Source organism: Pteronotus mesoamericanus, unplaced genomic scaffold, assembly GCF_021234165.1.
Source record: "Pteronotus mesoamericanus isolate MK-2021 breed Mesoamerican mustached bat unplaced genomic scaffold, CSHL_Meso_final scaffold_1186, whole genome shotgun sequence".
NCBI lineage: Eukaryota > Metazoa > Chordata > Mammalia > Chiroptera > Mormoopidae > Pteronotus > Pteronotus mesoamericanus.
The window spans coordinates 3,097,246-3,118,177 of NW_026555302.1; the positions used below are offsets into that span (position 1 = coordinate 3,097,246).

Below are 20,932 nucleotides of genomic sequence, written 5' to 3' on the forward strand. Positions count from 1 at the left end.
AATGAAAGGACTATGGAGTGGGTTGGTTATTTTTCACTCTGCCAGAGAACTTGAAGAAAAAAGATTAGATGTCAGCAAGAATGGCAGAGTAGGGACTCCAAATATCCACTCCTCCGTTTAAAAAGAAATGCACATACACACCTAAGCACTGGAATTGTCATTCAGCTTTTTCAGATCTCTGGATTAGTAATCAAAAACTTCCCACAAAGAACATGCCAGGCACACATGACTTTACTGGCAAATTCTACCAAACATTTAAGTAGAATTAACATGAACCCCTCACAAACTCTTTCAAAATATAGCGGAGAGGGAACACTTCTCAAATCATTCTAAGTGACCAATTTTACCACGATAACAAAACCAGATGGAGACAACCTATAAAAAGACATCATGGACCAATATGCCTTATGAAGACAGGCACAAAAATAATCAGCCAAATACTAGAAAGGTGAATCCAGCAATACACAAACAGATTATGTACTATGACTCAGAAAGGCTTATCCCAAGAAGGCAGGGTTGGTTTAATATGAAAATCAATCAATTTAATCAAGACAGTGTGGTACTTAAAAATTAACTCAAAATGAATTAAAGACTTAAATGTAAGACCCGAAATCACAAAACTGCTAGAACACATAGGGAGAAAGCACTGGCTTTGGCAAGGACACCAAAAGCACAAAAACAAAAGCAAAATAAACAAGTAAAACTACATCAAAGTAAAAACCTTCTGCACAGAAAGGAAACCATCAACAAAGTGAAAAGGCAACCTACAAAATGGGAGAAAATACTTGCAAACCATGCATCTGATCTGATAAAGAGTTAAAATCCAAGTACATAAGTAATATATACAACTCAATAGCAAAAAAACACAAAACAAAACTGATTAAGTAATTAATGGTCAAAGAACTTGAACAGACATTTTTCCAAAGAAGATATACAAATGGCCAACAGGTACATACATGAGAAGGTGCTCAATATCACTCATTGTCAGGAAGATGCAAATCAAAACCACAATGAGATATCACCCAGTGTTTGTTAGGATGGGTAACACACACAAGTATAAGATGAATAAACTCTGGGGATCTAATATACAGCATGGTTGCTATAGTTAATAATACTGAGTGGATCTCAGGTGTTATCACCACACACACACACACACACACACACACACACAAAGGGAACTACATGAGGTGAAGGATGTGTTAATTAATATGACTATAGTAATCACTTCACAAAATATAGGTGAATGTCAAATCATCATATTTTAAATATGTGTATTTTTATTTGTCAATCATGCCTCTAAAGCTGGGGAGAAACGAATAAAAAGGACAGTGTGGTACAGCCATAAATATAGACATTTAGGCAATAGAATAGAATTGAGGTTACAGAAACAAACACCTCTAAAGTCAAATTATTTTCAACAAGAGTGCCAAGCCCATTCAATAGGGAAAAATAGTCTTTCCAACAAATGGCTCTGGGACTTTTTAGGTAAAATGTTAATACAAATATAAATTCTATTGTTCCATTCTAGCATTTACAGGGATAGTCTTGCAATTCGAATTGAGGTGAACACTTTTCTAGACAGAAGCATTAGTAAGGTAACAATACGTTATGATAACAATGAGAAAATGTCTGCATACTCCAAGCAGGAGGTTGAATTCCATTCAACTTATTGGCTTTTTCCACTATTTTCCTTCTTCCAAAACCCTACCATGCCAAAACCACAGTACCTTCTTCTGGACACATCATAGGCTAGATTCTGCCTATTACTTTAATCACTCAAAGGCATGAAATGACTTTTTCAAATCTTGATTAAACCTGAATTAATATAAAACTGATCTAAAAGTAATATGGGTGAGTTAATCCTCCCTGACCACCAACATTATGATATAGTGAGCAATAAATTGATCTATACCGAGAAAATAGTAGATTCCTGAACTGAAGTTATCCATTAGGAAAGAAAAGAATGTTCGCCCTGCAATATTCCCAAGTCTCCTTTAGGCTACAAGTGAGCTATTAAGTAAAACACAAACAATAGAGAAACCTTTTTTAAGTGGGTGTTAGCAGATGTTAGCCAAGCAAATACTTTAAAATAGTAAAATAAAATTAAGGGTGCTCCATTAATGTTTTCACCAGACAAATAATACAGACCCCAGACAGTTCCTGGCGCACAGTAAAGAACTCAGATATATTTGTTAAAATGTTGGTGCAGTGAGAAGGGCCAGAAGCCAATTATGTGTTTGGCCAAAACAGTGGGTAAGTTGCCATTTACAGATGATGACTGGGAGCCAAACACTAGGCTAAGCTTTTCAGGCGTAACTTGTTCACATAATGCTCACAACAGTCTCCCCGATTACAGCATTATCATTTTCCTTCCCATTTTACAGATGAGGAAACTGAACCTGCAGGCAGTTAATACTTAAACTCAGTGTTCTACAGCTGTCACTTGGCAGTATATGAACCCAACTCAAAGCCTGTGCTGTTATTTACTGCTGGGTGCTTCTCCATGGCTGCTTTTTCCTAGGAAATAATTAAGTGCAGATGAAATAAATGCTTGAGCCATTAGACCCGATATTATCGTTTGTTTGTGGAAACATCTGTCTCACTTGGCAAATACCTGAGGTTTAGACATAATTTCATAGTTTGGTCTTGAGAATTAGAACTTCCAGAATTATGAAAACTTGATGATCAAAAAGGACCACCTACTGAGAGCCTCTGCCTTCTTTAAAACATAGAACACCCCCTGGAAGCCTCAGGGGATCTTAGGAATGTGCCTTTTCTCATGATCATGACTTGGTCTTCCAGGCTAGGAGACTGGCCATCCTTACTTTAGCTTTTAGAAAGACTTTTTTTCCCATGCTTGAGAAGAATGGAAGCATCTATGATCTTTTTTTTTTTTTATTAGAAAAGAAAATATTAGAACAACTAGGAGGTTGAGTGTCTTAGGACTGAACACTTTTGGATGACAATTGTCACAAATGTTCATTTGCTGAATGTGTTACCCCAACAATAAAGGTTGGGATAAAAACAAATCTTAACTTAAAAGGCAACTAGAGAATTAATTAAATTAATAAATGAACTAAATTAAATGATATCTGCTTCCTTACAGATTTTTTCAATGTCCCTTTGAATATATAGCACCAACATTAGATATAATATTTTGGAAGCATTCAGAGAGCAAGAGCATAGCAGGACAGCCCTGGCTGGCTCAGTTGGTTGGATCATTGTCCCGTATACCAAAAAGGTTACAGGTTCAATCCTCTGTTGGGGTGCATACAGGGTATTTTTCTCTCACATCAATCTCACATATTGATGTTTTTCTCCCTCCCTCCCTCTCTCTCTGGTCAATAAACATCCTCAGGTGAGGATTTAAAAAAAAGAGTTTAACAGGATCAATTCCTCTCTTGTTTTTCATAGTACAAGCTTCTATTACTGACTTCTAAGATTGATTAACTTTATTGTTAAACTGAATTACCATATCTACAGTATTGAAGAAAGCCATCGATGCATCTAGTATTTCAATGGGTGGTGTTTTTAAGCCACTCTTTTCACCCTCTTCTGTAGTTTTTCACATCAGATTAATTTGTCATTTGAACCTCTCCTTAGAGAGGGAGGGACATTTGTGACAATTGTCATCCAGAATTGTTCAGTCCTAAGACACTCAACCTCCTAGTTGTTCTAATATTTTCTTTTCTTATAAAAAAATAAAGATCATAGAAGCTTCCATTCTTCTCAAGCATGGGGAAAAAAGTCTTTCTAAAAGCTAAAGTAAGGGTGGCTGGTCTCCTAGCCTGGAAGACCAAGTCATGATCATGAGAAAAGGCACATTCCTAAGATCCCCTGAGGGGGTCTTTTTGCTCTGGGTTTGATGAGATGCTTGATTTCTCTCATGGACTTTGGTTTTAATCATTCTTGCCTTAGAAATTCCTACACTTTTCTTAACATCTCCAATTCTTGCTGAAGCTGTTAACACAGGTATTGAAGAGGACAGGTCAAACTTGGGGTCATTTGCATTTGACGCAACATTGCTGTCCTGAGTGCCAAGGTATTGCCCCAGGTTTCTGTCCAGATTCCTGTCACATTCACTTAGCCAACTACTTCCTCCAGGCTGATCATAATAAGTATTAAGTTAAAAGTTCACTTTAGTATTTATTCTCCATTCGGGTTGATGAACTGTTATCCAGAGAAGTCAAGATGTTATTACATAAAACATGTTCAACTAGCACTACATCTGACCTCTATGCTATTTGTGATTCATATCAAGAAGATATGTTCTCCATCTGATTTGGTAGTTTTTAAGAAACACTTAAAATGACTCACTTTTTGTTTTTCTTTCTCCTCACATTGCCCCAGGTCATCTTCCAGCTTGCTTCCCCACTCCCGGGTGATATTCCTTATAGCTGTGTGTACCCTAATTGCATCTCCTGCTAACATATATTTTGTGGCCATAACCATACTCTAGGTTTACAGACCTGTGTTTTCCTAGGTATTGACTCTGTTTTTTCCGTTCTGTTTTTGCTCTGGATTTGATGAGATGCTTGGTTTCTCTCACAGACTTTGGCTTTCCATCATTCTTAACTACGCTGGCAAGGCTCTAGGCCAGTCTTTAGACTTTGGGCCAGTGTTTCTCCAAGTAAAGGCATATAGACCGCTTGCATCAGCCATGCAGTTTCAGAATATCTGGGGCCAGGCCCAGGAAGCTGTGTTTTTAACATACAATATGTGCAATTTTGATGAACATTGAAGTTTGGGTACCCCAAACAATGAAATTTAATTCGTCCCAGTTCTGCAGACATATACTCTGTTGGTCATTACAGAGTCATCATTTAAGTATTTTAAGCCATTCTAGAGAACAAAAACATCCTTCTTTTTGATAACCTGAGAGAGTAGAAGTGGGAGATATTTTATACCTAATGCCTCTAATCCTCAAAATCACTCTACAAGTCAGCTATTCAGAGAAAATAAATGGTTTGCTCAAGATTACCTAGATCATGGTTAGCAAAGAATTTAAGCCAAAGTCAGCTGGATCCCAGTGCATGAGAGGATTTTGACATAACAAACTATCCCACTTAATGGTTTCCTCTTAGCCAACCATGGAGACAAGATAAAGACTGAAATTGATGGAAAGGAGAAGATAAATAGCCTATACACGGAGGAGAAAAGGAGCCTCAGGGTAGAAAAATGAGGAAAACAGAACAAGCCCTATTCTAGAATACTCTTACATGGAAGTGGAGGTCTGAGTACATGCCAGACACAGCTGCTAAAAAGCAGTAGAGACAGATATTAGGCCTTATGAGGAGCAAAGTAAAGTCAAGGCATCTTAAGGGAGAGTAGTGTCAGCCTGTCCGCAAAGCCTCAAGCATGGTGAGCCAATTCCAAGATGATTACAGTCAGATACTGGTTGTTCAAGGCCCTTGTAAGAAGCATGGTTTGTGTGCATGACGTCCATAAAAGTTAGGTGTTCATATTTAGGGAATAAATTGGTTTACTGGAAACATTTAGTGAACTGATGATTTGAATCTTTTAATTGATTGAGTTAAATAAAAGAAAACATGCAAAGAGATAAAAAGAAGTCAGTGTTCAATTTAAATGTTTTAATTTATTTACTCTTTATTCTTTCATTTGTTAAATATTCACTGACTGCCTCATCTGTACGTGGAATTAAGCTACTTGCTGGGACATTCTTCTAGGCTAAATTGTTAGTAAATGTGGAGCGAATAATGTGAATGAAGGAATGAATGGTTTAACTGGAATCACATGAATTAGAGAAAATGAATAAGGCTTAGGTGGAAGTCTTGAATAGCTCTCTGCAAATATCCTTGGCTGAATTAGGAAAATCCAAGCTTATATTTCTTAGCCCCTTCTGTTGACTCTCCAGAAATCGAAGTCTTACATTAAAGGTCAGGTAGTCTTTCAAGATTACTGTGAAGCTCTAATATCCATGAGGTGTTCCAAGGCGACCAGACTTTCTATTAAAGTGCAAGAGAGAAGATCAGGCATCCAGAACAGCTCCTACTCACAAAATCCCTCCTTTAGACAGGCAGGAAAATCACAGACAATTCTAGGAACAACCTTGCAACTTCTGTTTTTACAACAGCAGTTACCTCCAGAAAGTTATCAATAGAATTCAAATACTTTAAAACACAGGGTAGCATGTTTACTTATAAGCTCTAGCACATCTTATTTGACAACCTGAAAACTAAAGATCTTAATGTGAGCAATTACAAGGACAATAATCAAGTCTTTTTTTTTTAAACATAGACTAAAATAAATACTTGTTTTCTTATACTGCAATTCAATAAAAATGAGCACACTATGTTAAACATAAAGCCAAAGAAATATTGTTTTGTTAAGACTTGGGAGGGGAGGATGTTACCATGCACGTGCAAGTGAATGTGTTGTTGTGCTTCTCCAGCCGCGTTGGTGGCCACACATGTGTATCTGCCAGCATCTTCCATCAGGGCTCTGGTGACTTGGAGAACTCGACCAGAAGACTGTATCTAATTGGGAGCAGAAAGCATTACCATGAATAAGGCTTAGGTGGAGATTTGGTACCTTACACTTGGACTTGAAAACCTTTGAGGAGATAGACAAAGTCACTTACATTTATAATATCTCATTATATTTTTATGCCAGTATCTTAATGAACTCTGAAAAGATCAGGGCCAGATTACTTCATCATGTACAGGAAAATAAACTAATTTGATTGAAAAGCTTTTCTTATTGATTGTAAAAGAGAAAATAACCTAGGGCCAGCCTGCTGGTAGAGTCATAAAACTCCACTGAATAAAAGACTTTAGCCTGAACTATGAGTTATGTGATTAAAATATAAGCTATTTGAGAAAACATGGTCACATTTCTATAACACTTCATAAATAGTTTTAAAACAACAATCTTTTTTGATCAAATGATCACAGAGGCCAGAAAAACAATAAAAATTATAAAGTGAAAGTAATGGAAATACAGATAAATTTCTTCCTGTTTTTCCTTACTTCCCTCTTAAACTCATTGCAACCAGCCTCCACCATTTTGGAACCGGTGAAATCCAGCGGTTACTTCTGAAACGCATTATTCAGAGGCTACCAGTAACTTTCAATCACAACATCCAGCAGCCTATGTAGTGAGCTCATACCACCTTGTCATCTACAGCATTTGGCATTGTTTGGCTACTTTTTCCTTGATCCCTCTGCTTTCTGGGTATTGAAGACACAGCATTTTCCCTCAGTTGTCATTCTCTGACTTCCTTAGATGGCTTTCCAGAGTCTGCTTCTTCCTCCTGTCCCATAAAGAGGAAGCTTAACTTTCTGATAGTTTTCAGCCAAATCCTTGGCTTCAGTGAAGAATCCTGTGCAAACTCCTCAATTTACAGGGCTGGCCTCAACTTCTCTCCTGAGCTCAGCACTTGTGGTTCCAGCTTCTGCTGGACAGGTTAGCACACAAAATTTAACACATCCAAAAAAAGCTTATAATTGTTTCCTGTATCTCTAAACCTACTTCCCATCGCCTGTTTCCAATCCTGTTTAATGGCACCCACTATTCTCCCAGTCATCTGAGTTTTGGAGCCCACTATGACCCTCCTATTAATTGTACCACTCTGTGTTTCTCAGAGTGGTATTTTCCATTCTCAGAGCCACTGTGGGATTATAATAGCTTAATTTATATTCCAGTGTCTCCAACCTCCCAAACTGTTAATCTATCTTGCATACTGTTACAAGAATAATTTGTCCAAAATGCAAATCTGATCCTTTTACCAGTCCTCCCTCAAAGCTCATTCATGGCTCCCTACTTTGCCCAGACTGAAATCCCAACTTAGCATAGCCCTCCAGCCTAACCACATTCTGACCCCAAATGATCTCTCCATACACTCCCATGTAAACTCCAACTATTCTCCTTCCACACTCTACTAAACATGTTAAGGAGCACATTCATATGTTTATATTCACTTCTGGACTTTTGGAAATGGCCCTTAAATGCCATAATTTCTAATGACTGACTCAGTCAGTTCTCTCTCCTATTTCTTACTCTTTCTTTTCCCTGTGGTTTAACTCACCCATGACCGGGGTTTCAAGTATCACCTATGCACCGGCCTCTCCAGCCAGAGCTCCCCTTTGGGCTCCAGGACCACATATTCAATGGTTTACCTGACATTTCACCAGTTTCTTTCAAAATCAGCTTTAACACCCAAAGTCTAAAATTCAAATCACATTGTTACCTTTCAAATCTGTCCTCCTACAGAGACTCCTATCTCACTGGATGGCACGACAACCTAGGCATTCGTGTAGGTTAAATGCCTGTGAGTTTCCTTGATACTTTCCTCTTCCTCACCTTTCATGAGCAGTCCATCACTGAACCCTAATGATGTAACTAATAAATCACTCTCAAATATATCCGTGTACCCTCATCGCCACGGCCAGCATGGGAGTCTAAGTTTCTATCTTCTGTCTCTCCTAGACAGGTAAGTGCTAACTGATTTCTACATATCTACTCTTGAAGCTTCAATTCATTCTCCAAAGGGGGCCTGAGTAACTGCTTAAAAGGCATACCTGATCATGTCTCCCCTCTCTTAAAACCCTTCAAAGACCCATCATTGCTTCCAAGTAAAAACAAAATCATTACTATTACTTATGCCTCCTATCTGCTCTCTGGTCTCCCCTATGATTACCTCCTTCTTGCTCTCTGTTCCTCACTCCACTGGTTGCTTTCAGGTCCTTAAGAGGTGTCATCCTCACCTTAACTTTAAGTTCTTGGCCCATGTACCTCTTCGCTGAAATAACCTACTCAGTTTTCTTCCATTAACTCACCCATTTAACTCCCACGTGTTCTTCATGTCTCTGCTCAAACGCTTTCTCCATAAATTACCTTCATGTTTAAAGGCTTTCTCATTATCTGTTGCCATACCTCTCTATATTTCTCTTAAAATCACTCACTACACTTTGCAGTTATACTTTTGTATGATTATGTGATAAATATCTATTTCCAATAAACAGTTGTTTAACCTGCACTGTGTTTGAAGGCTACATACTGAATCTTTCACTAGCCAAAGTATAAGACTCATTTCCTTGGATTTGGAATAGGAATAATAAATGAACAGATATCCACTATTTGTACTGAGAATAGAACTCAGAACATCCCTCATTATTGAAAACTTACTACAAGCAAAGTTCATGTGCACATTAATCAATTAAATTGAACCTAGTAGCAATATCTATTAATCTGGATTCTAAATGCATCATTTAAATTATCTAGGTTTCAAATTTATCTATCTATCTATTCAAAAAATATGTACTGAGATACAGGGATATGCCAGGAACTGCATTTGGGATGAAGGATACGAAATGAACTTATTCATAGAGATTAAATCTCTGCCACCTTGAAGCTTACACACAAGTTAAAATATGTTTTTCAAGACATTTCAGTTAGGTTCATCTAGATGTGACCTTACCTTGACCTTAGTCTATGGTGAACATATTGGGGATACTCTGGACTTAATGTTGATGAACATTGTAAAAAAAAAAAACCAATTCATTAATTGTTAAGACAGTCATAAATCATAAAAATACCAACTCATACGTTAAAATTGGTATCATTAAGGCTATTAGTCTTAATTAATTCCATTCTTCATATCAAAACATGACGTTAAATTCTAAAAACTACTAAAAAACACATATTGTTTCAGTAAATTTTCTGCAAAGTCTGTACAATAGGAACATCTACAATTAGGAAAGAAGAAGGTGATACTCCAGGAAGCTCCCTGTCACTTTCCCATTTGGGGCTCACTAGTATTTATACTTACTTTGAGGTTCCCATGGGCAGTGTTCACAGGCTGACCATCTTTTAACCACGTAAGGGATGGATTGGGAATGCCGTTGGCTATGCACTGTAAGGCGACAGGCTTGTATTTCACTACGGCTCTCTCAGAAAGGCCTGAGGATTTGATTGTTGGAGGAACTAGATCCAAGAGAGGAAGAAAACAGGAAGGAAGAAAGGAAGGGAGGAAGCAAAGGAGGGAAGAAGAAACCATAATCAGTGGGGTCCAGCACTTATAAACCTGTACATAAAACCCTGAAATGTTAAAAATTTAAAAAGGGAAAACCCCCAACGTACAAAAAATGAAATAATTTTATCCCATGCACTTAATTTGTGTTTTTAGTGATTACTTCTTTCTTATTTACGGACCTCTAATTCCCCAAAGAATAACTACGACCCACCTGCGTGTTTGGCTTACACCTTTCACGGTGTTTCCCCAATCTCTTATGGCCCCCCGCCCTGTAAAGAACTCGTGCACTAAAGCAGGTCAGTTTCCAGTGCCCATACTGACAGAGCACGACCCTGCCCCCAGCAAGGCTGATGGGACCCGGGATGGCAGCCTGAGTTAAGCTGGCCCTGCCAGAGTCCCCGCCTCAGGCACCAGAATTGAGGCTGAGAAACAGGGTTGCTGTGTTCCACCATGGGACCGAAAAAGCAAGAAGAAAAGTCTGCATAGACAGAGAAGAAAATGAAGTTGACATTCATAGAAATCTCTGTGGTGACCTCCAAGTGGCTCTCCTGTTTCTCGTTCCAGTCCCTCCTTCCCAAGTTGTGCTGGCAAGGGAGACACATAAATAACCTGGCAGAAAGTTGCTTCTGTCATTACAGTAATGGTTTCACCACTACTGTGCCAGCTTTGTGAATGCACTTGCGTGCCCTGGATCCTGCGTAACATGCTCAGTTTCCATTTCTGGAAATGACTTTATTCACACTCCCTCCTGTTTTGGCTAAACCCTTCAGGGCTGACAAAACCCTTTTCTTTGGGATTTTCTGCCTACCTCTTTTATCTTACTTGATCTCATTCCTCAGACCCTGGTATTCTGTGCAGTAAGTCTCTGCATTAATAAAGTGTCTCCAAAACTACCATCTAACTCAAATTCACCTTCTTCGCGTTACTTTCCGCAACTCAAGATTTATCCAGAGTTACAATCTGAATTAGATAATGAAACGATGCAAAGCTTAATTTTAAATATAACATCCTTAACCCCTCCTCAGCCTACCATGCACAGTCACTTCAAATTCCTTCTTGTGGTCGCCAGCAGTGTTGGTAGCCACACACCGATAAAGGCCTGTATCTGACACCTGTGCCTGGGCGATAACCAGTTTGCGTCCGTTTAGTAAAACCTTGAATCCATCCCTTTCGTCAATTAGTTGACCATCCTTCAGCCACCTAGAGAAACAAGGCAAAAAGAAGTGTCGGATATAGATTTTAAATAATTAAGCTCCCGGAATGTGTGGGTGTGGATCAAGATATCTATATCTTGAAGGAATTAGATTTATTTATATATTAGATTTGTGTATACATATATGTAAATTTTCAATTATGCATTTGCCTAATTTCCTCCTTACTCGCTTTATAAAATAAACTGTACATGGGGAAAAGAAAAAAAAGGAAACCTGGCCTACCACAGAAGTTGGCATATGGTTGGGACCTGTAACTATGTGTTGAGTTGTTCATTCTTCTACTCATGTTAGGTTACAAAATGAGGCAAATGCCCTGAAATGTTACTCACTTGAAATGTTTAAATAATATTAACTAGCAAAATAAACACAATCCTAAAATGTCTTTAAAATAAATCCCTGAAATAGTTTTTCATTTCTTATGAGCTATCACTTTTCACATAGCTTTACAATAATATGTAAACATATTTTGTTTCCTTAGTTGCATATCATATAGCACCTTGGAAATGAAAGATAAGTATTCAAGAAATGCTTTGTGAATGAAGGAATGAGAAAAAAATTGGTAAACACTCAGGGTCTAGCGCAAATAGCGCCCCTTTTTTACTACAAATTTTTATTACAAAATCATAAGCATGCAGTTCTGTAATATAACAATATCACACTCAAGCACAGCACATGACATTTTAGGTGAAATGTTTAAATGAAAGTGATAATTATTACACTCATATTATTACCCTACCAACCACACTCAAGCAGGCCTTACTTCTGCCGGACCCTGTATATGCATGTTAACTCTATTTCCCTAATAGGTCTGGTATATTTCTTTTTCACTGAGCTGTTCATTAAACATTTCAGTGCCTCAGGAAGAGTTAACAGGTACTGTTGAATAGTCTGCCTCTATAAACTGAAAATGTATCTTCTAAGAACATAAATGGAATTCCTCTAATTGAGCAGATTTGACCCTGTGAGAATCAATAAAAAGTTGCCTTGTATATAGAATATGTCATTTAAAAGAGAGATAGAAAGAATGTAATTTTATACAACCACTTTTTAGTGACACAGAATCTCTTTGAAGATATCTCTAAAACACTCAAATAAAGAAGCGGGAGGTATTTAGAAGACATACCAAAACCCTTACATGATAGTTGGTGGGGGAGAGCCTGTCACTTGACAATCTAGCTCCAATAAGTTATTAACCATCACTATGAAGTAAGATGTTTCGTCTCCTCCTTCTACAGATGGCGGCACTAGAAAACAACAGAGATGTAACATGCAATGACGTGTATATGAGAAAAAAAGATAGCATTGCTTTAAGCAACACTAAGTTGCAGTTTAGAATGTTGCTAAGTATCAGAGCAATTGGAACATGAAGGGGATTTGAAACGCTAAGTACATTTTACATAATTGCCAGGGTGAATGAATGTACTTTTGACATATTATAGATTTTTTTGAATCTAGCACGGTGGCATTACCGATGCCATCTGCATATAAAGTTGATTCATATTTTATGTTGCTAATTTTCGTAAGAATAAGAGAAGGGAACCTCAAAAACTGGGCCTCCATTCAAAAGTCTCCCATTTGTAGAGAAGACAGACTCAGGGTTGCAAGATGACTTCCAAAGACCCAGAGACTAACAAAAACAAACAAATGGACAACAACAACCACCACCAAAAAATCAGAAAGAAAAAGAAAAAACCACAAAGACCCAAAGGCTGAGTTTCCTGCTGGCCAGCAAAGTGTTCAGGACAGAAGACCATGTTCTCGCTCACTGCAGTCAGATGCTGTCGTACATGTGAAACGCATCTATGGGCTTACAAATACAAAGTATCCATCTCACAATCAGTGGGAGATTCATGTGAGTTTTTAGGTCTCGGGACTGTGGCGATAAATCCACTGCTCAGGAAGGTGCAGTCCGGAGCAGAACTAAACCTAAACCTAAACCTTCACCGAGATTAGCTTTTTATTCCATGACCAAAATCAAAAAGTTTAACCAACTAGTCAGATGTGGCTATGCATCTGAGAATCCAGAGAGGGGCACCCTTATTTACCTAAGACATCGACGTCATATTTGATTTCCTTTTCTCCTGCCACACTGGTAGCCACACATACATACTGTCCCCGATCGACTTCCAGGGCACTTGTGATTTCTAGTTTCTTCCCACCAGCTTCTATGCGGATGTTGTCACTGGCTTTCACGGGGACACCGTCCTTTAACCAGGTGAGGACAGGCACAGGATTGCCAGCAGCTTTGCATTCCAGCGTCAGTGAATGAGACACAACCACTTGCTTATTCAGAGGTACACCCAAGTCACCTTCAATCACGGGAGGAACTATGGAGAAAACAAGCAATATTTCAGGCTTTTCTTTGAATCCTAATGCCCATCTCCATCTAGGTGTTGAGGAAAGAATTTCTTGGTTCAGCCAATCTACAACTACTCTAAATATTGTGGGATACTCTATATTGTGTCTGGCTTATGAAGGGTGAATTGTGGAGAATGATCTTAGTCCTAACAAGTATTTTACTTTCTGCAAAAAAAACAAAACAAAAAAACAAAACAAAAAACAAACAAACACAAAAAACCCCCAAAACAAATGGCCTGGTAGCTCAAAGTGCCACAGGCAAATGGCTGGCCAAATGGATGGACCACTTCCTGCTAACAGTAGCTTTTAAAAATATTTTTCCAAACCTCAGGACAAAGTCTTCTAATTCCTGCCCAAGCACATAGAAAATGATCAAATCCACCAGGACTTTATTAGTGAATGAATTGGAAGTTGGCCTATTAGAAAACGTTTATAGAAAGACATACGATGAAAGCACATATTTTTTCCTTACCATAAATATCTACGTGGAATGATTTTTCAGCAGTTCCAGCAACATTGGTTACACGGCACATATACGTTGCTGAATCAGAGACCTGTGCTCGAGGGATATGAAGAAATTGGCCTTTATCAATATAGAGTGCTTGCGAGCTGGATATGATTGGCTGTCCATCCTTATACCAGGTAATAGCTGGCACTGGAAGACCCCGGGTTTCACACTCCAGTTTAATTACGCTGTTGATCAACGCTGATATTTCCGTGGTGACGTTCCCTCCTTTAATACTTGGTGGGACTACAAAGGATTTCAGAACAGAAGTTTTCTAAGCTTTAGAATCTGTATCAAAATCTTAAATGCAAAAATGTTTAAATAATGCATTTAGAGTAAATATAAGTTAAAGACAATTAGGAAGTTTGTGATTTATCTCCTTGTAATTAATTGCCTGTTTTGTCAATCTTTATCACCATCCTTCCTTTTGGGTTTCAGATTTCAGTAAGAGCAGAAAGTCACAGCTTTAGTTTCTGGGGTTCACTTACATTCAAGAGATCATATTACAGTACTAAGAATGTTGCATTTCACAAACAAAGGAAAACAAAATGAAATTCCACTTAAAGTAGATCTAAACATTTGAAATCAAGCCAGGGGAGCAAAAATGTCAGATGGGATACAACTTCATGGCGTGATTCCAGGAAATTCTAAAGGTCTAGGTGCTTTCAGAACCAGCTACTGGTAATAGCTGTGCAATCTTTAACTTTTGTGTCTTACTTTTTCCACCCCCCTCCCCCCCTCCCCCCCCCCCGTTTTGGAACTGCCAAGACTTCATTCACTCAACTTTACTCATCTAATTGGCAGCATGTGTTATCTCCCATAATTCTGCAGCCACACGCCTGGCCTCACACCACATGGAGACTCTGCTGTTGGAAAAACAACCTTAGTGGCTCAAAACTGCTACATACTCTGAACTTGGTCACTCCAGGGTTGCACTGTAATTGCAACAATTTAAAAGAAACCAAATGGCATGTGCCTGAGTTGAGTCCCTTACCGTTATTTTATTACACTTTTATTTTAGAATAGGGTATTTTATGGAATGTTGTTCTTATGGTTGGACAAGCGTTACGGGATTTGGGAAGAAGATCACAGGAGCTCCATTCTCATGACATCATATCATGACATCCATTCTACCAGCATGACTTATCACTGATGAGGTTAATCTTGACAATCTGGTCAAGGCAGTTTGTGCCAGCGTTTTCCAGTGCAGGAATGTGCCCTTCCTCCCCACCTCCTTTCTTTGGAAAAGAATCACTCTTCCCAGCCCACACATACAGGGTAGGAAGTTATGTTCTATGTCCTCGAGCAGGGAATAGCTACAAAATTTATTTGGAATCTTCTATATAGGAGATTTGTCCCTCTTCTCTAATTTATTTATTTATCCAATCACTTATTCATATCAATATGGACTAACAAAAACTTAGTTTATACTTTGGATTATAATCTAAGGCTGTATTATCTGTTTTGTTGTTCAAATTATTCCCGTTTGGTCTATTGGAAGCTGTATCAGTTGACTCCTCTGTCCCCTTGACGTACTCATGTCATTTTATGATTTTAGTACTTTTGTACCTCTGGTCCCACTCCAGGCTCATCTTGTATATTCCGGTCCCTGCCCTGGAATTGACCTTTTCTCCAAGAAGCCTTGGTTCTTTTTAGTAAAGAAGGATAATAGAAAACAAGACTTGGCTGCAGAGAAAAGTACCTCAATAACTTCTGATAATCATTCTTTGAACTAGTTCACAGAGACGAACATTCATATACGCAAACTTTTCTCATGTATCATTTAAGGCAAGATTTACTATACTTGGTTCTTGGGAAATTGACAGGTGTTACTGATATTACTTAGTTGTTTCTGTTTATTTGAGGACACAATGTGAAGTTTGAAGAAACTGAAGAATTAGCCTCTAAAAATAGGCTGTATAAAAAAACTACAAAAAATGTTTTCAGGAAGTTGAAAAAACACTAATTCATTGCAATCTGAAGTGGAATCTGCTAAGATGTGTTAAAACTGATAGTGGTAAAAATACAGGTGAGGCAGAAAAAGGTTTAGACAAATTTACAAAGTTCATTAAAATATAAGGTTTCATAGGTCTACCTTTATTCCTTGTACTACTCATTAGCAAGCACTTGTGTAAACTATTCAGATGTTATTGAACCAGTAGTGTTCATGGTGTATTTTATTGGCTCTTATGAACTGAAACATCATCAGTTCCATAAATTTTTTTAAGAAGTACAAGCTGAATGACTTGTCCTACTATATAACTTTTTAACACATACTGAATTTTTTTTCTGAACGAGGAAATTTGTCTTCAAACCTGAACACTGAAAGATTTTAGAAATATTTTTAGCTATAAGCTTGATGATTTTTCTTAATGAATTCCACCTAAAATTAGAAGATAAAACAGCATTTAAATGCAAAATGTATACTGCGTTAGCCATTCTGCTGTTTGAATCAAAAGTGATGTAAACTGCTTTATACATTTCCCATACTGTCCAACAAAAATGAGAGCTTGGTTCCCCTGCAAATTTGCAGTGGCTGTATTTTCTGAGCTCAAAATTCAGTTTCAGCAATTTTTGTCAGACCTGGATACAAATGCAAAGAAAATTTCCACATTCAAATAGTAAGGACTTTCTAAAGCAGCTGGATAGCCTAATTAGTTGGATGATACATGAATTCATCTAATAACATAGGTTCAAACAATAGCCTATCCTCCAAGAATGTTTTACAAAGGGATAACATTTGTACTTAAAAAATCTGTATTTGTGAAATTGGGAAAAATCACTCAAAGAACATTTCCAGTTGACAGAACAATATAACATCCATCTATTGCTTAAATTTTCCAAGTAAATATCACTTTCTGTTTTAATTTAATTTACATATACTTATTCTGAGATCTCTCCTTTTATTTGGGGAAGGGTATTACACATAAAGGTTATGAACACACTGAGAATCAAAATGCATCATGTCTATATATACACAAAGACTTTTATACAATTTGGGTAAGCTCTCGGACTTCTGAAACTCATCCATTGATCTCAGGTTAAAAAACCCTTGTCTGAATCTGCACAATCTTCTGAGAGGATTTTAAAAGCTCTTTGAGTTCCTTTCTTCTTTCACATTCTCCCCTTTTCCCTCTCCATCTCTTCTATTTTTCACTCTTATCTCCATTTTTCCTCATTGAAGCACAATGTGCATTCCTGCCTTTCATATGCAATGTAATGGAGACAGCTTTATTGGGAAGGTCTTGAGTGTCTTGCGCTATGGAAACACAGAGGCAGTGCAGCAAGTAGACCCTCAATAAGCATGACTGAACTGCTGAGCTCTTTTCTTTTCTATTGGGTAGTTCCTTATGCCTGCAACATGATGTTCATATGCCTTCCTTATGGATCTGGGCATAAAAAGGGAAATGGCTTCGGCAGTCACCTTCCTCAGGGGATACTAAAAATTTTAGTGAAATGAGGGTGACATATCTCCGATGGGAACTCAGCTGGGAGAAAATATCAGCACAAATATAAGTTATTTAAAATATTACAACCTGGTGAGGATAAAGGACCAACATGAAATGAAAATAGAATGAGTTGTTTATATACCATCAGCTTCATTCTATGTCATGCATCTTTACTCTATGTATAAGACCTTTTTTGAATCCCTTTAAGGATATTGAAATTTGCTTTATGTATATATTAACCAGTTAGGAAATATTGACCTCTTAAGTGATATCGTACAAAAACCTCAAGACCACTTGAAAAAAAATCTATACCTACTGATAAAATGTGTTAAAATTGGATGCAACATTTAAGCTGAAAACACATAAAGATAGATCGTCTCTTCTAAAGAGAGAAGCATTCCAAATTATCCAGTATGAGTAAAAGAACAGTTAACATTAGAGTAAACCCTGCTTTTCAATTTATACTGAGAACTGATAACAATAAAAGGCATAAGTAAGTCCCACTTACTATAGACAGTCAGTTTTATATCCTTGGATTGTTTGCCAGCTGCATTAGACACGATACACTGATAGCGTCCTTTGTCACTTCTTCGTGCATTTTTTAAATGTAAAACCTGTCCTCTGTCTAGAAGTTCAATGTTAGGATCTCCCAAAAATAAAGGCCTAGAAAGAATAAAATTTGATTCCATGAGTCCATTTTTTACTTTCCTATGTTTCCTCTCTTAGCAATCACAACAAAAATCATTAAGTTATGAGGTTAAAAATTAACGTTGAAATTTTTAGTATAAATCTTAAAAACATACTATGATGTGATTACTACTCCTATTCAGAAGAATGGAACTATTAAACCACTTTACAAGTGAAAGTTAGGTAATTATCACTGTAAGATGAAAAGCTTCTTCATTTCAAACTTAAATTGTTGAATAATATTAATAGAAACCTTAGTGTCATTACCTGCTTTATTCATTCATCCCTTCTTTTTCACCTTTAGGTTGCTTTTTCCTTTGTTTGTTTTTTTATTTGCCCAGCCAAAATTTCTACCATTATTTAAAAAAAGAAAACTAAGAGTATGGGAGTTTCAGGCCAATCAATATTATTTTTAAATCAATACCATTATAACATCTGGAAAAGTCTTCACAATAGAATAAATGGTTATTACCTACTAAATGCAATGACCAAGCCAACTTTTCTAAAAAGTAGATATTGTAGTAAATATGAGTGGTTTTATAATCATAAATACTGAAAGCTATTTATAACAAAAGCAGCTCATATATAGTTGTCAAGGAAGTCTTTTTCTGCTACATAGTCATTTATTGACTTTTCTAAAATGCTCACTTTATCTCATTGGCAGTAGCTTTATTTAATACTTGAAATGGCATGGTTATTGAAGTCTAAGATATCTCAAGAGTCATACCTTTAAAATCCATTCATCTCCTTTTAGGAATACTCATAGCTCGTTTTTTAAAAACTGCAGTGACTTTGCCCCATGAAAAACAATTACATGCATTACTACATTAGCATGCCACTAGTCAGACCATGAGATTTAACAGAAACATTTAATCTTTTTTTTGGTAGCATCCTTCATTATTTCTTGGTATGACATTCTGTCCAGAGCTCCCAAAAGTTAAGAGAATAAAGTACCTTAATTTAATGCATTTTAACTGTTTAACGAAGTGAATACTTAATAAAGTTACTCAAATTTAGGTAACTTGAAAACTTTTACTGATTGTTAATTATGCAAGTAATGTAATCATTTAACCAAGCAAAAATAGTAAGCATTACAATAACAAAAGGTTTCCTTGGTTTATTACCCCTAATGTGGGTCTTCTTTCAGATTTCTCACCATTAGCAGGTTGGTTTGTACTCTTCCACATGGTTTCTAAACATTTTACTCACAAATGTATTTCCAAAGGAATCAAAAGTTTTTATACACAAATGGTATTGTGTCCTTGTTCTACTCTTCACTCAACGATAGCTATGGAGATTTTTTTTGTGTGGATAGCGTTCGATCTGATTCTTTTAACTGCTGCCCAGTTTCATTGTATGACTGTGCCTTGATTATCCACCCATTTTCCTAACGTGGGGCCTTCGACGGTTTTCCCTTTTCTGCCGTTGCCGTGTTGCAGGGCCAACTCTCACCGAGCCTTCCTGTGCGCACCATGGCTGCTTCCGGCGCCTAGAGTCTGAAAGTGTACTTGCTCCATGACAGTGAAGGAGCATTCAGATTTTGTCAGATATCAACAAATAGCCTCTCCTAGTGCTGATTTACACTCTCCCCAGCAGAATGCTGTATCCTAATTTTCCATACTCTAGCTAAAATGGTATTTTTCAAATGTTACTTTTATATTTTTGCCAATCTGATCTGAGAGTAACAAAGCTGCATTATTTTTGTTTACATTCTCCAAATTATGGAAGGTGAGCATCTTTTAGTATGCATATTGCTTACCTAATATATTTTTAATTGCCCGTTCCTACCCTCCGTACATTTTTCTACATTGTTGTTCGGCTTATTGACTTGTAAAAAGTTTGCGTACAATTCTTTATTTCATATGCTGCAAATTTTTACTCTTGGCTACTTAGGTCTTAGACACCTGCTCTCAGAAACTATGCTAATCCATGGACTCTGATCATGCTGTGAGAAATGAGCTCTCATAAGCAATACAAACCATGCAGTTGTATCAGTATACATAAACCTCAGCAGCCCTTGAACTTGAAGTCTAAGAAACATCTGATTGCTTTTCTGTAGTTTTTCCTTTTTTGCCATATATAGAACTAGCATAAGTACGCATCTTGCTGTCATAAACAAATTTTCTTTTTTAATAATTCAACAATTCCATGTCAAAGCAAAATCATCTCTGCATTTGCATGTTGCATTTTTCATTCTTAGCCTATGGAAAAACTAGTTAGTGTATAATAAATGTGATTTTCTCTGTGTTTCTAAAATAAAACCCACAACAATTATAAAGAGCCTTGTAGTTCATAAGAATGAAAAATATTATAAGACTTTGAGACCTTTTTTTGAGCAATGTTTTTTTGCTGTTATGTTCATTCTACGATACTCCATGTGGCAAAATAATTGAGGGAGAACATCCACAGGCACTTCCTATCACCTGAACCCTTGTAACAAATACAGAAAAGATACTCACTTGCCATCTTTGAACCAGTCGATAACTGGGAAGGGAGTGCCTTTGACCTGGCATTCAAGGGTGGTGTCATGGTTGAGGACAACTGAGACTTCATTTGGGGAGCTGGCACCTATTATGGTGGGAGGGACTTGAACAAAGACATTTTATCATTAAAATCTGTAGCTTTGCAAAAAGGGTGAAAAGAGATCAGCTAATCAATGATTTCTACAATATTTCAACAAGATCTTACTGTTAAAAACATCACACAATAATCCCTTTTCATATTA

General features: G+C 37.2%; 1 protein-coding gene across 1 annotated transcript in view; it reads right to left on the bottom strand.

The window, feature by feature from the left end:
- HMCN1 (hemicentin 1) overlaps nucleotides 1–20,932 on the bottom strand; it is a 392,649-nt gene that overhangs the window by 141,024 nt on the left and 230,693 nt on the right. Inside the window, exons 29-36 of the mRNA XM_054587651.1 lie at nucleotides 20,667–20,793; nucleotides 18,029–18,183; nucleotides 14,039–14,317; nucleotides 13,254–13,535; nucleotides 12,344–12,452; nucleotides 11,025–11,194; nucleotides 9,791–9,945; nucleotides 6,374–6,497 (exon numbers count right to left, since the gene is read on the bottom strand). Of these exons, the coding sequence (XP_054443626.1) occupies nucleotides 6,374–6,497; nucleotides 9,791–9,945; nucleotides 11,025–11,194; nucleotides 12,344–12,452; nucleotides 13,254–13,535; nucleotides 14,039–14,317; nucleotides 18,029–18,183; nucleotides 20,667–20,793 (1,401 nt within the window). The remainder of the gene's footprint in view (nucleotides 1–6,373; nucleotides 6,498–9,790; nucleotides 9,946–11,024; nucleotides 11,195–12,343; nucleotides 12,453–13,253; nucleotides 13,536–14,038; nucleotides 14,318–18,028; nucleotides 18,184–20,666; nucleotides 20,794–20,932) is intronic.